This window comes from Chenopodium quinoa, unplaced genomic scaffold, assembly GCF_001683475.1.
Source record: "Chenopodium quinoa cultivar QQ74 unplaced genomic scaffold, ASM168347v1, whole genome shotgun sequence".
NCBI classification, from domain to species: domain Eukaryota; kingdom Viridiplantae; phylum Streptophyta; class Magnoliopsida; order Caryophyllales; family Amaranthaceae; genus Chenopodium; species Chenopodium quinoa.
In genome coordinates, this window is record NW_018744304.1 from 2,201,979 (window position 1) to 2,218,327 (window position 16,349).

The 16,349-nt window shown below is 34.9% G+C and overlaps 1 protein-coding gene across 1 annotated transcript; it reads right to left on the reverse strand.

The window, feature by feature from the left end:
* Positions 1-1,347: 1,347 nt before the first annotated feature.
* Positions 1,348-10,247, reverse strand: LOC110695629 (E3 ubiquitin-protein ligase RGLG2-like). Its single transcript, XM_021872839.1, has 12 exons — positions 10,115-10,247; positions 9,200-9,498; positions 5,013-5,097; positions 4,776-4,916; positions 4,556-4,669; positions 4,326-4,423; positions 3,200-3,279; positions 2,985-3,090; positions 2,751-2,878; positions 2,430-2,664; positions 1,894-1,950; positions 1,348-1,783 (listed from the first exon to the last, which is right to left on the reverse strand). Exons 2-12 carry the CDS (start codon positions 9,479-9,481, stop codon positions 1,703-1,705), a joined length of 1,407 nt encoding a protein of 468 aa, XP_021728531.1. The 5' UTR covers positions 9,482-9,498; positions 10,115-10,247; the 3' UTR covers positions 1,348-1,702.
* Positions 10,248-16,349: the final 6,102 nt, after the last annotated feature.

Here is a 16,349-nt window from a genome sequence, read left to right on the forward strand (position 1 = left end):
CAACAATATACAGTTGAGAAAAATAAAAAATAAAAAAAAAAATAAAAAAAATCTTATTCATGGCGAATCAATGTGGTATAATTGTCCAATTGATAGAACAATGGTAATAGAAGTTGAAAATCTCATGTAAAGGTTGAAATCTAAGGGGAGTTCTAGGGTGATCTATTTGATCATCTATTTGATCACCTTAAGGTAAAGGTGGGCCCATTGTGGTGGCAGCTTCATGACCAAAAAAAAAAAATGGTCCCCTCTACTTTTTCTTTTACCATAAAATCATTTACATGTTAGAAAATCTTTTTGAAAATAGAAATTAATTATTTTTGACAATCAGAAAATTAAAAAAAAAAAAAAATGGAAAAATATTTCTGAAAAAAAACAATCAACGAAACCCCAGCCCCACCACCCACGCCGGCAACCACGAAACCACCAACTAGCCTTCTCCACCCACCGCCAGCGACCGAATCTCTTTCCCAGCCGACCCACCGCCTCCTCTTCCGGCGTCGACCCACCACCGCTCTTTCCCTGCTTTCCGCCATCTCCGGCGATCCCCAAAACCTTCTCTAAAAGCAAAACCCGCCCCACCCTCTCCCACCGCCGGCATGATCGGCTTTTCCCTTACCCCGACAACGCCGGCGACCCATCCTAAACCCTTACTATAACCCGAAAACCCACAACCCTGGAACGGCCTGCGATGGGGAAGGTGCTGTTCATCTCAGGCCTGTGACGGCCTGAGATCGCGACGGCCTGCGATGAACGGCCTGTCGGCAGGGAAGGTGGGGCTGGTCATGGTGGGAATCCGCAATCAGTGGAGGGTGGAGTTGGTTGTGCGGTGGGGATGATGGTGATGGTGGTGGTGTTGGTTTAATTGTGGTGTATAAATTGCCACCCATGATAGCCTAAGGTGATCAAAACTTATTTAATCACCTTAGAATTTTCAAAATTCTAATCTAAATAATTATATGTGGTGTCATGTTATCATCCATGTCACACCATGAACATCATCATGACACAAGAGTACAAGAGTGACACATGTCGCCTTTTTTAGTTGATACACATTGGCTTTTGTACTATTCACAAATTATACTTCAACTAGCTTTTATAATTTAGAGCTATTATAAAACATACTCATGTGGTACTTGTTTGAATCACCTTAATGTAAATTTCATTAATATTACTTTTTAAAATATAACAAAGTTGATAATTAGATATATTAAACGTTAAAATTATACTATGGCAAGCGTAATAAAAAAAACGTATCAATTAAAAAAAAAAAGCAGTATTTATTTCTGTAACTTTCTTTTTCTTTATCTTTCCATGAAAAATGAGGACCTTTAGATTTTTTTAGTGTACTATCCTTGAAATAGGTGACCTTTACACCCATGTATCTTTCTGATTAAAAAAAACATTCCTTCTAATAGTTCTAAGCTCACATTACATGTATAGGACTAAGGAAATGGACCCGTCAATGACCGGTTTTAAAATAAAACTTAAAAAGATCAAGCTTTTTCCCCCCAAGTCATGATACTTATTCACTAGGTATTTTTATTTACAGTGACAAGGAATTTACAACTCCCAAGCCGAGTTCACCCAAATCAGAAACCATACAAGATCACCATAAATTTGAATCAAGTAAATTAAAGAAATGAAAGAATTTTAACCAGTAATGAACAAATGACCACAATATTCACACACAATGAAGACATTAGTAGAGCTTGATCCTTGTTTGTATTGAGCTGCGACAGATCGGACAATTCAAAAGATCTTGCCCACATTCAGCGCATGTCTGCCAATAACATGCATAAAATCAATCACATTCACAATCACACAACAAAAGCAGATATTCATAAAACATGAGAAGGGAATCATTTATAAAAGTTCATGTTCAGAATCTACCTGGTGTCCACAGCCAAAAGCCATGTCCTTGTTATTAGTAAAGCAAATAGGGCACAACTGTTCAAGAGCATCCGAAAACAATGGTTAACCCATTGATTAATCAAAACATGAAAGTAATTCTTAAGACAGCACAACTGAAGGGCCTAATTTGGTAATCAATTAGCCAGCCAATTCTGATACCTCAGATGAGTTAATATTCAATAAAAGAGACTATCGACTTACGCAAGATTTGTCAACAATAATAATAGTTGTGCAAGAGAAGAGGAAAGGCAAGGAATTGAGTTTAACAAAAAGAAAATTAGAATAGCATACATACATTGATAGAAATGAGATGCTAAGAAATCATACTAGACAGTTGATAGTCTTAGTCAAGAGAAAAAATTCACCAGGGAGAAAGGTAGATGATGTAATAGTATATTTAAGAATGACGTTAAAAATGTCATGAACCACGGAAAGAAAGATACTGGTAGTGTCATGCATATCTAATAATAAGTACTGAACAAAGTGTAAGCAGGCAATATTCAAACAGTAAATACCAGATTGTCATATGCAGAGCTCGCAGCAGGTGGGCTTGTATCGTAGGAAGAATTAGGAGCAGGTGGAGCTGTACCAACATGGCTAGGGGTGTCGTAATAGGCAGGTGCACTTGATTGAAAGCTTGTCAAAGGAGAAGGTTTTTGATAGTTGAAAGATGATGCATTGCCAAATGATCGTGCATTCTGCAAAGGTGGAGGTAGAGGGACTCTTTCTGGAGATGCTCCTCTACGCCTACTGCATTAATATCAAAAATAACAATCAATATTACAGTTTCATACTTTCAGTAGTGCCCATAATTAGAAATTAAGGAGAGTAGTTACCCCAATAGATTAAGCTCCATTGTTGCTTTATACTGAGAAGGAATCTCCATCAGTGCTGATAGAGCAAATTCTGTTTCCTTTCGAGTTTGATGGGTATTCTTTGCCATTATTTCAGTGAAATTCACAAACTGAGAGATTACAGAAAAATATTTACAACATGGTACCGAAAAGTTCTCAAGAATTCCAAAATCTTTCATAAATAGAAAAGAAAACTGAGGATACTAAGGCAGTCACCTGAAAGTTATCAAAATCCCTTGCAGGTATGTTATCATCAAATTCTTTCATCATGTCCCAAGGTCCGTCCCCCACCCCAACAACAACAATTGAAAGAGGATATTTGCTGTCATAATCACCATAACAATCATTAGAAAAACATAACTTGAAAAATTGACAAAGAAACAGGAGAAGAAAATTAAAACTAGAGATGGAGAGATAGTTTAAAATTTAACCTTGCTTTCACAATCGCATCAACTGTCTTCTGCTCCTGCGGACTTAGTCTACCACGCTCCATATCAATACTCCTAGTAACCTACAGAAACAAACCTCTTATCTATAGCTTCAAATTAAAAATCAAACTAATCTTCCAGTTTTTATTTAATAATTCCATAATTTTATTCACAAAAACACAATATTATTTCGATATGCAGGCAACATACGTTGCCCACAGAGAATAAGAGCATCAAAGGTTTCTGCTTATTGATCAAATTAACCAGGCCATGAATGCATCAACACATCTCTTTCATGAGGACTTGATATGATGTTTAACAAATAGAGATGATACACAAAATGACATTATAAGTTTTTTTATGGTGACAGTGCCACTTAGTTTTATATGTAAGCTTAGGACTGAAAAGGTAGTAGTAAAAATTTTCATTAGCAACATATTTAACCCCACAAGCCACGACAGCTTCAGAATCAGTTTATATAAGAATATACTGCTCTCCAGTCAAATTAATCCCACTTTTTAGACATAGTTGTAAGCCATATCTGATTCACCAACTTAGTTTCCTACAGAAACTTTATAAATAGCCCCTAGCGAAGAAAAGTATTGTGTTCTCCCATTGCAATAAGTAAGTTCCTTCAGGTTTTGGGACAAATATCAAATATATTACACTCAAAACAGATTGTTAGATTTCAGTTTGGTAATTGAGAATATGAAAAACTAAAGAAAATGAAAGAGAATTATCAAGTAACATGGGACATTACCACACTCAAGTGCACCTAAAGCCTAACACACATGCTCCTCCTTGTCAATAACTTCTTAAACTTAGGCTAGATATGACCCAAATCAAGAAATTTGTGAAGTCATGTGGTTGTGAGTAATGGAAACTGGAGAGTAGAAGCCTACAGTGTCAAACCTTCCAAATCTATCTTGATCATGCTAGGTCATATTGCATTACGGCCCTAGGGGAGATGAATTGGGTACCATATACCAAGAGCAATGCAAGTTCATTTGTCAACATAACATTTCAGCTCATTAATAATCAAATAGCTACTACAGATCTTATAGTGCAAAAAACAGAAGCTCAAAAGCATTGATCAACTCACACTTCAAATTAAAAAGCGAGCAAATACCTGCCCATCTGCAATTATCAATAAAACATGGTATTGTCCTCCACTCTGCTCAACAATTGTCATGGCCATCTCAATTACAGGAGCAAACGACGTAGGTCCTGCCACATCAAGAGATAAGGAACCATTAAATTTATCATAAAAATGTAACCAAAAAAAAAAAGTAAAGGGAGCCCATATAACAGAAATGCAAGGAGCGTGAGACAGGAACAACATCAAATTAAATAATAAACCTGCAAGTCGTAAATGAGGAACAATTTCTCTGTACCGGGATAAGACTTCCTCAAATCCATTACAAGCTCTATCATCCGAGTAGAAACTAAAGACATCTTGATCGTGTGTTGATGCTGTCAAATCATGATGCACTTTGTTGATTAAAAAAACAAGGAACTTAAGACCATAACTCAAGATGGCACAAGAAAGGAAACAACAAAATTAAATAACTGCAAATACCATCTCCAAATCCATAACATGGAATTAAATTATCATCATCGAAAGCAGCCAGTGTCTTTCCTATTATAGATATTGCTTGTTCATAAGGATTTAGTCCACTGCCAGTATGATGCAAACTTTGGTTGTTGAATGACCTTTTACCTGATAGTGAGTCACAGTTAAAAATGTAAGAAAAAGAGAAAATAAACCTATGACGATTTTTCAGGAAGCAAGCAACACTGTTGAATCAAGATATACCTGTCCACTCATTGCTTTTTGTAAAATCAATACCCACAATGAGATTAGAGGACTCAAGGCCAGCACGAGCCAATGCTTGAGTCACCTGCAATTGATTACAACAACAACAACAACAATGCCTTAGTCCAAAAATGACTGCAATTGATTAATTAATAAAGCAAAAACACAACTCAATTGGATCTCTTCTCTAAAGGATCCATAAAACATGTTAACTACAGGAGAAAATCAACCATTTTAATGGCAACTTACAGCACTACACTCACAGGCTGGTCTTCAGTTATAACAGCTAATGCGATATACGTAGTTCAAATATAAAACAAGCAACTTCTTTGGACTCAAATTTTTAGTAATGGTATCTATTGAATTTTCTACAGCTCTGAGAGAGAGAGAGAACAAACGACCATGATAATAAAATGTCCACAAACTAAGAATAATAACCTTTAGTAGGTTCATCCTTCATAAGGTCTCTTCTCTTGCTCTCCCCACTTCCCATTCCTCATTTTATATCCACTCTATATAGAATGCCAAATATTTCAATTATCAAAAGTACAAGGATGTAGTTTGCAAATTAGGTATTTTGTAGTATATGCTAATAGTTCAATCAAATCCTTAGTTTTGTTTTTTTTATAAGTCATAATGCTTTGTCAATAAAAATTTGAAATATGTTTTTCCTTAGTACTTTCAACCCCTTATAGTACATTTCCCTTACTAATTTTAACAAGTACAAGGATGTAGTTTGCAAACTAGGTATTTTGTAGTACATGTAGTTCAAACAAATCCTTAGTTTTGTTTGTTTTTTTAAAAGTCATTATGCTTTGTCATTACAAATTTGAAATATGTTTTTCCTTAGTACTTTCAACCCGTTATAGTACATTTCCCTTACTAATTTTAACAATGACAATGTGCCGAATAGCCATTGCTCAAGTGTCAACCACAAATTAAGTAATCCTACTTAAGACTCCATTTGATTCAACTTATTTTGTCTGAAATTATCTTTCGTGAACTTATTTTATTTGAACTTATTTGTCTATAAAAAAAAAAAAAAGTTATTTTGTTTAAAATATTTAACAAAAACATATCTAGTCTAAGCTTATCTGAACTTATCTTAATATATTTGATTGCAATAAGTCAATAATAAAATAAGTTGAAATGGACATGGGCTAGGTGGTATAGATTAATAATTAGGGATGTTAAAGGGTCGAAACTACTCATAGACTACTTAATTCTGCACAAGGATTCAACTCGAGTTCGGGTGTGGTTCGATATTTTCACAAGACAAGAGATATCCTTAGCTTGGCTCGAAAGCTCATATATAGGCTCAATTTTTATAATAGTAATGACTTTTATTAAAAAGTTTATAACATAAGATATTCTGCTCACACTTGGGCCTTGGGACTAAAATGAACCGGCAAATTTTAAAACAATTCATATTGTCAAGTCTCGGCATCATCATTTGTAATAGTAAGAATTCCTTTACTTGTTTCCACTAACAAAAAATTCTTTACTTCACACTTCCTCTAATTGACAATATTTACAAGATTTCAAGATCAAGCTCTCAACATTAAGACAAAAGCCCCTTAAAGCGACCAGATATCCAGGGAGGAACCTGTACAGCTATCTAACTCCAAAACCAACCACCACTTCAAGCCTTCGACACTAGTTCACAACTCATGCATTATTGGCCCGATTGTGCAGTGGCATTTATTAATATTCGGCAACTTTGAGGGGGTAACTTATAAAAGCAACTATACATCTCAAATAATCAATCCACGCCAACCCAAACAATTATCATACCCCCAATTTCTCTATACTCCGGCCATTGTTGAAGATTTTGGAGTCAAATCATTGCTCTTGCTTTGGCAACGCACTTCAATGATGATCAAGAAATTTTCTAAGAGAAAATAGTGAATGATACATTATATTATACTAAAAATAGTGGCATTATTGTTGTTGTTGGGGTAACTGTGAAGCTTATTTTCATCAAAATTTGTTTTTTTGTGCAATTGAGCTAAAAACAATACTTATTTGCATTGACCATGTCAATCAATGAAGAAGATGAAAAGAACAATAATGAAGATAATTAACAACGAAAAAGAAGAAAAAACTGCTAAGAGAAAAAATTGCATAAAATCATAATTTGAATTTAAAATTGAAGATTGCTATCATGCAAAAATAATAAATTGAGTTTGAAATTGAAAGAGGACAGAATATGAGTCTTATGAATTTCAAATAAGAGATAGGTATAATGAGTCTTATGAATTTATAGAGTGGACGAGGGGAGAAAAATTGGGTCGTATTATGTTATAAAAATAAAAGTAAAAGGTACAGAGAGCAAATTCACTCATTTTTAGCAACTTTATGCAAATGAGCAAATTATTTTATGCTCAATTAGAGCAAATATGACAACTAAAGCACAACTGATTTTATGATTATAATTGCCCTAGTTCCAAGTGTAGTGGACATAGCAAGTATTTATTTTTTGTTACTTTATTTTCAGCAAATTTTAAATTGTAAATCATGCTAATATAAACTATGAAAGACCAGGAAAAAAGGGAAATTTTAATAAGAACACGTTAAGACTAGATACAACATTTGATGATCGAGCCTTGAATCGAATTGAGCTCACGTTTAGGAGTTTCGAGCTCAAGCTGTGTAATAAGCCTCGCTGGGTCTCGGCTTCACTTGTTGAACCCCAAGGCTAATCCAATGGTTTCCTCTAGTATTTTTTTTCCTCCTTTATAAGTGATGATAAATAAAAAAACATAAAAAAATAATTAAAATGAAAACTACATACTATTCCCTCAATTCAAAGGCACCATTAGGCTATTACCAACAAATAAAAGACATATAGATTGACCAATTATGATAGTAGAAACATGACCTAGCTACTATTAGTCCCCTCTTTCTCTCTCACCTCTATACTAAGTTGAGAAGATTAAGGGAGGGGAAAGGTAATTGCTTGTCCATAAATAGAGCAACTATAGAGATTGCTTAGCTGAAATGTGAAGGAAATAAAGAGATAAGAAGTAGTAGTAATGGTTGTTATGGTGATAGTAATAGAGTGGTTTTTCAATTATTGGCTTCTAAATAAGTTTTTCCTCATTAGGCAGTAACAACAATGAATGGATTAATGAGAAAAAAGAGGATGCTAAGGAAAATTTATTATGATGGTTAGTGCTTGAGAATAAAGTAACCTAAACACTTAATAAAAGGGTACCAAGAAAGAAAACAATTTTTTTTAAAAAATCTGACTTAGCTCATCTGGTGTCTTAGATTCAAAGGTATGAAAGGATCAGATTCAAGCATGGGTTATTGAGTTCGGAGGTGATCTCAATGTCCATTTATCAATTGATCAGATTCAGATCGTGTAAAGTCTGACCTAAGCCTGACATATTGCCATTCCTATACTACCATGTCTAAACCCATAGTCTCCAAAAAGCTATAATGTTGCACTATTCTATTAAACACACCACAACAGCCAAAAAATGGGTGATCAATAAGTTCTAAAATCAAGACCTACATCGCTGACGGTTTATAACACTACAAAACTTGCTTTAGCCTATTGCAGGGACAACAGTGATTCCATTCTGCCCATGAATCCAAGCCACGGTGATCCTTAGTGATTACTTTATCACAGAGGGACAACAAAATGACATAAGGCAATGATGCCACCAATCAGGAAGCCAATATTCGAAGCAAGCTGCCTGATTACAGTCGCCAAAGTTCATTCGAAAAGCATTAACCTACCCTAAATAATACACACAAACCCTAGCTAATTACTCTGATCTTACTGTGCACCCTTTTGACTGAATACCCTATTTAAAACTCTTATTTCACAAGCACCAAATAATAACTCCCATGACTAAGCAATTGGACCTCTAACAAGCAAACAGAATAAGAACCTATTAACACTATTTTTACCGAAATTAAATTATTTTTACTAAGCTTAAATTAATTTTTATGAATATAAATTATTACCAACTAAAACTTATTTTAACTAATTTTTATAGATTAAAACTTATTGCGAAGAGAACAGGCCTAATACTATTTCAATAAAAACCAAAATAAAGTACACTATGACTTCAAAACCATTGGCCATTAAAATATATACAAATACAATACATACTTTACACAAGTATATATTTGCAAAAAAATGAATCTTTGGGAAAAGGGAGTTACAGCAATACCTCATCTAATGATTTGTACTCATCAGCAATCCTAGAGTACATCCTCTCAAACCTCTTTTTATGTTCATGGGTCGGACCAGCACCACCATAGCTCGACGACGAAGTCGAAGTCGGCGCAGCCGCTGGTGGGTAAGGTTGTTGGGTATTATAGTGTTGAAATTGACTCTCAGGAGGTGCATAATATGGTGCTGAATATCCTGCTGGTTGATTCTCATACTGATTCCATTGGGTTGATGAAGATGTTGACCTCCAATATTCGGACTTTGAACTATTTCCACCCATTTTACTCAAAATTACCACTGATAATGTCAAAAAAATTGATTAGCAACAATTTATAAAAGATGGGTTATTTTGAATTATATCGTTTTCATATAAATCTTGATAAATAATTTCTTATCTTTCTATATTAATATCTAAAATTACTTAACAACCAAGATATTTTGATGCATATCTTATTCAACAAGAATATATTAAATATACCAGAATTAGATAAGGATGCAAATTCTAAGAAATACCCAAAATAATGACCAAAAAAGTAAATTAAAAGGCGGCTAAAAAAAACAAGACTTCTACAAGCAATTGAAGTCTTCTCATTTACGTTTCAGGATCTTACCCTTTTTTTTTTTTTTTTTTTTTTTTTTTGTAAGGGGAAAAAAAGTCAAAAAAAAAAAAAGTAAAAAAAGGTTGGATTCAAGAAAAAGATGGGTCAAGAAAAACGGAAATAGATTGTGAAAAATATAAATTGCGACATTTTAAAGATCTGGGAAATTTCTTCAAAAAAAAATCTGGGAAATTTCATCAGTGTAAATTTGGTAGTAATTGACGGTTACCAAAATAAATATAAAAATTGACTGAAAATATGAAAATAATTGTAGTTAACGATTAGGAGAATTGTTGAGAGGGAAGAAGACGAACCTTGTCAAATTGAACCTTTTTGGTGGCGGTTGAGGTGGAGGAGACGGAGAAGCCTGGGTCTGACTTGACAAAAGGAGTAAAGGTCGAAGACCAAAGAAATAAATAAAGAGTATATACTAAAAGTAAAAGGTGGTAAAAAATTAAAGAAAAAAAATTAAAAAGGTGACAAAAATTTTAAAAGGGTGACAAAACTCACAAAAGTGACAATTGTTTTAGATGAGAAAGGGGAAAAAGAATTACTACGTACGTAAGTTAGAATTTGCGGGAAAGTGTTTAAGCTTTTTCTCTTAAAATAAAATTATTTGCTTGAGGTTTACTGGTAGACTTTTAAGACTTTTGAGTTATATTTAGGGGTGGGACTTCAGTCTGGCAGTTCGGTTTGACCTCAGTTTGAAACGGTTTTGGTTTGAAACGGTTCGGGTTAAAACGGTTTCATTTAGACGGCGGGTCGGTTCAGTTCGGTTTTGATTAGTCACAGGTCGGTTCAGTTTCGGTTTATTTTTGTACGATTTAAATTCGGTTCGGGTCATAAACGGTTCGGTTTATAAACAGTTCGGGTCATAATCAGATCGGTTAGAAACGGGTTGCTTCAGGGGCGGATTTACTCGGGTCAATGCCGGTTCGGTTTTTAAACGGTTCGGTTAATAATCGGGTCGGTTTGAAACAGGTCGGTTCAGGGGCGGGTTTACCCGGGTCAATGCCCGTTCGGTTTATAAACGGTTCGGGTCATGATCTGACCGGTTTGAAACGGATCGATTCAGGGGCGGTTTTACCGGGTCAACGTCGGTCCGGGTTCATATCGGTTCGGGTCATGAACGGATTATTTTAAAATGGGTCGGTTCAGGGGCGGGTTTACCCGGGTTAATGCTAGTTCGATTCATATCGGTTCGGTTTATACTCGGTTTGGTGCTAAAATCGTTCGGGTTAGTTTGGTAATCGATTAAATTGGATCGGGTTGAAATCGAGTTCTAAAAAGTGGTTTTGACCAGTTAGCGCGTTTTGTTTTATATCAAGTTGGGACTAGTATTTCCATTTCATTAGCGGGTCGGCATAGGTTGGTGAAAAAAAATAATGGATCGAGTAGAAATTGGGTTTTAAGAGATTTTTGACCGGTTAGCTATTTTCGTTTTATATAAAGTTGGGACTTCGTCACTTTATTTTCAGACATCGGATTATATACAATTACACAAATCTTCATTTATTCAATTATTCTATATCATGTTAATATGTTATGTTTCAAGTTTGGTTATACTCTTGTTGTTGTTTATTCGATATTATCATATTAGTCTATTACAAATTTATAATGTATTAATGTATTATTGTTTCATTATTAAATATATATTATTAGGTTATCAGCTTCTTGTTGGATTGTTTTAGATATCGTGCCATGACCATGTTTTGATGAGTTGCTACTTTGAATACGATAAATCGATCCAGATATCAGATTATATAGAATTACAAAAATTCTCATTCATTCTATATCATGTTAATGTGTTATGTTTCAAATTTGGTTATAGTCTTGTTGTTGTTTATTAAATATTAGTCTATTACAAATTTATAAGGTATTAATGTATTATTGTTTCATTATCAAATATTATCAGGCTATCAGCTTCTTGTTTTAAAGATCGCGTCATAACCATGATTTGATGAATTGGTACTTTGAATACGATAAATCGATAATTGATATTGTAATAAACTAATAATTTAATGTTACGGAACTATATTTGGATGTTTAATTAAAATCACGATTATTCAATTTCCCATTAGTCTAATAAAGTAATAATTGACAATTGTTTGTAACTATTCCATAATTTTGGTGTTAAAGTTATATTGCTGAATTACTTTGTTGTCTTACCCTCTCTAATCACCTTTTAAGATTACGTGCCTACAAGGCTGCAACATATATATGTTGCAACTTGCAAGTTAAAGAAAACGGGTGGGGAAGTAGAAGTATTCAATTAGATCGATCATCAACTGTTTTAAGTTTTAATAATCAGATACATTTATCGATTATCTATACATACCAATGATAGTATGATACCAATCGTACCATACATTATTATTTATTACATATACTGATATACATATAACTAATATACATTAAATATGTCATATTGAATCAATTCCAATTTCCAAACATTTGTGTTTCTTACAATTTATAAGTTACATAAAGTTAAGAGTACAGTAGTGTTTTTATTAGTACGTAGCTATGAATAAAAAAAAAACATATTATCCAAATCCATTATCCCACGATCCGTGTCACCGTCTTATATTAAATATCAGCCATTGATTTGCATGTCATCTAACGACCTATCATCGCACACATTCCAATTCACGATCCGTGTGTTTTCTTTTCCACCAATCAGATCACTCTTACCATCGTCTCTTTAGTACTCTTTTTGATTTCTCTCTCGTTTTCTTAATCCTCTTCTGTAATATTATCAATTTTTTGAAGCCATGGCTGCTAATATGCTCACTGCTCTCTCGTTTTCTCTCTCATCTTCTCTTCCTTCTTCCTTTCTTCTTCTTCCTTCTTCTCCCTTCTTCCGTCTATGTTCTCCTTTCTTCCATCTCGTTTCTCCGTCTCCGTCCACCGGCACCACGCACGACGGTTTTTATGGTCAAATTCGACCACGAAGCTCTAGATCTAGTTGTTTCATGATCGAATTTGGCCTTTTAAAACCAAATTCGAGGCCAAATTCAGGATTAATATATAAGGTGTTTTCGTTCTTCCTTTTTTATTTTCTGTTTTTATTTTTAATTTTTTTTCAAGTTGTGGGCAACGGAGGGGGCCGAGTTAGGGTGGGTGCGGCGGCGGTTAGACTGGGTTCGGGTGGGTGGGGAGGGAGGATTTTTCGAGGGAGGGAGGGAGTTTTATGGTGGGTGAGCAATTAGAGTGAGTTGGGGGGTTTCGAGGATGTTGGGTTTCGTGGGGTGGGTGGGGTGGGGTTACGGTGGGTTTGGGTTTTTTTTCGATTTTTTTGTATGGGGTGGGGTGGGGTGTGTTACGGTGACGGTGGTGGGTGTGGTTGGGGTTGGGTCTGTTTTTTTTTTTTTTTTTTTTTTTTTTTTTTTTTTTTTTTTACAGTGACGGTGGTGGGTGGGGTGGGGTGGGGTTTGTTAAGGGGGTGGGGTGGAGTACGTTACGGTGACGGTGGTGGATGGGGTGGGGTAAGGTTTGGGTCTGGGTTTTTTTATTTACGGTGGGTGGTGGGGTGGGGTGGGGTGGGGTGGGGTAATTATGGTGGGTGTGGGGGTGGTGTTAGGGTGGGTCTGGGTTGACGTTGGTGGGGTGGGGGTGGGTTACGGTAACGGTGGTGGGGTGGGGGTGGGTTACGGTAACGGTGGTGGGTGGGGGGTAGTGTTAGGGTGGGTCTGGGGTGACGGCGGGGGTGGTGTTAGGGTGGGTTACGGTGGTGGGTGGGTGGAGGGTGGTTGGATTGGGTGGGTGGCCAAATTTTTTCATTTTTTTATTTAATTTATAACTCCTAATTTAGTTATACAAGAATATAATTTTAATTTTATAATAGCAAAAAAAATTACAAATTTAAATCAATAATTATATGTAAAAAAAATTGTACTGTTAAATGACATTAAACATCAAATATATTTCGTGGAATTCTAACAAATTGTTAAAGGCTGTAAATAGTTCAATTTGAATGGAACGGGTTGTAAACGGTTCGGTTTAAATAGTTTGTAATCGGATCGGTTTAAACGGGTTGCGGTTTGAAAATAGTTCGGTTTAAACGGTTTAATGGGTTATAACAGTTCGGTTTAAACGGTTAGCGGGTTGTAAATGGTTCGATTTAAACGGTTTTTTCCTACGGTTTAAACGGTTTCGGTTTATAAACGGTTCGGTTTAATTAGTTAGCGGGTTAACATTAATCGGTTCAAACGGTTTCGGTTTATAAACGGTTTGGTTTGTTATTGGTTTACGGTTCGTAACGGGTTAACATTAATTGGTTCGGTTCGGTTTCGGTTTGACATTATACGGTTCAGTTCGATTTTCGGTTTAAAATTAGCGGGTTATAAACGGTTCGGTCCGTGATGGTTCGGTTCGGTAACGGACGGTTTTACGGTTCGGTTTGAAAAGTCTCACCCCTAGTTATATTCTACCACTTGGCTTTTAAATTAGTTGGTGGAAGAGGTATTTTAGGCCATGTGGATCGCATGTCAAATTTTAATTCGAAACCGTTTAACTACTTGAAACCAACCGATCAAAATGAGAATCGAACCGAACCGATTAAAAATCGATTTTTTGAAACCGAAAATCAACCTGCACCATATTTTAGTAAACTCGAAACCGAATTGATCTGAATAATATTAATCGTATAAGAATTGAACCCGTTAATGAACCGAATTGAAATAAAACTGAACTAAAATAAAACCGAACCGAATCGTTAATAACCCAAAACCGTTTCCAACCCGAAATCGTTTGAACATGGTTTAAAACCATTACATCGAACCATTAACAAACCGCAACTTGTTTACCACTTACAAACCGAACCATTTATGAACCAAACCGCTTACAAACCGTACTGTTTATGAACCGCTTACTATAAAGGGAAGATTAAAATCAGGTTAAAAGAAATTTTAAATGAAATCTAATTATGCACACATGTTTACTATGGAGTACATTATTGTTTTCCCTGACTTTTATATGTAATTATGGATTAAGCAAAAATAATCTTCGTCTTCTCTTTAAACGACATCATCAAAGTGCTTCATATTTTATTCACAATTATATTGTACCAAAACTGGCCTAGTCAAATTCTTATGATGTATTATTGTGATTCTCGAAATTTTTAGAATGAAATGATTGCACCTTTGATCTTTCAAAAATAAATTAAAGTCAATACAAAAATAATTTTATAATCTACTTCGTAATAAACTAGCAAGATAAATATGACTAAACTTGAAACATAACATGATATGTATATATAGAACCAATGAGGATTTGTATATAATATGATGTCTATAAATGAAGTGATGAAGTTCCGACTTGATATAAAATGAAACTTGCTAACTAATAAAAGCTAAAATTTCAAAACCGTAACCGTTTAACTGTCCGAAAACGACCAACCCAAATCAGAACCAAACCGATTAAAAACCTATTTTTTTTAACCAAAAATCGACCTGAACCATATTTTAGTAAACCCGAAATCGAACCAATCCAAATAATGCTAAACCGTAGAAGAAACCGAACCCATTAACGAACCGAACCAGTTCTAACCGAATTGAAATAGAAGCGAACCGAAATAGAACCAAACCATTGTTAACCGGACCAGTTTCTAACCCAAAACCGTCTGAGCCCGATTAAAAACCGCAACATGTTTGCACCGACCCGTTTACTAACCGAACCGAATTAAAACCGACCAAAAATAATTGAACCTGAACTGAACCAATAATAATTTTAAACGAACTAAAACCAACTCGTCGACCACTTAAACCGATTTCAAACTGACCCATTTCAAATCGAACTGTTAAACCGTTTTGACAGTTTTACATGTGGCCGATGTGGTAGAGTTGTTATTGGTGTTTAAAGTTTTCAAAGTTTAACCCAATAAATAGCAAACGGGCAAAAATAAAATGATAATTAGAGTATGTTTTATGCGTTTATACCTAGACCTGACAATACTGACCAGACCTGAATCACTCGACCCGCAACCCAAAAATGACCCAAACTTAAACTTACATAAAGACACCAAATTGTGTCTCCCTAATCCAAACTTGGTGATGAATGACCTATTACCGCCCATTGGTCAGGTTGCGTATTGGACGTAAGAATTGCTTGAAGTCTTAGCCCATTTTTATTTCAATCCACCTAATCCAATTCAATCCTATCCCAAACATCCATTCAAACCTTTTTTTTCCTATCCCAAAGTTACAAATCATAGCCCAATTTTCCTTTTTCGTGACCACTGCCCAAAATCGAGCAAAACTGAATTTTGAGCCTCATAATTTTGATCCAAATCTAATTTATTTGATAAGCCCTTGAAATAAGCTTTCCAATAATATATCATAAGCTCAATTCCGATTAAAAACGAATTGAATAAGATATGAGCAAAACACTAAAAATCGACCTAAAACCGACACCCTTGCACTAAATTTCCATAACTTAAAATATAAAAAATATTTTGACCTAATTCTAATTTCTTCGTAAAGTAGACTTAAAGATATTTCCAACGATATATTATATGCTTTATTCCGAGTTACGGATCAAAAGTTATGGACG

Coding starts and splice junctions, on each gene's coding strand:
- LOC110695629 (XM_021872839.1), bottom strand. CDS start 9,481: ATGGGTGGAAATAGTTCAAAGTCCGAATATTGGAGGTCAACATCTTCA. Junction 5,098..9,199: donor AGTACAAATCATTAGATGAG/GTATTGCTGTAA, acceptor AATCAATTGCAG/GTGACTCAAGCATTGGCTCG. Junction 1,951..2,429: donor GCTCTGCATATGACAATCTG/GTATTTACTGTT, acceptor GCTCTTGAACAG/TTGTGCCCTATTTGCTTTAC.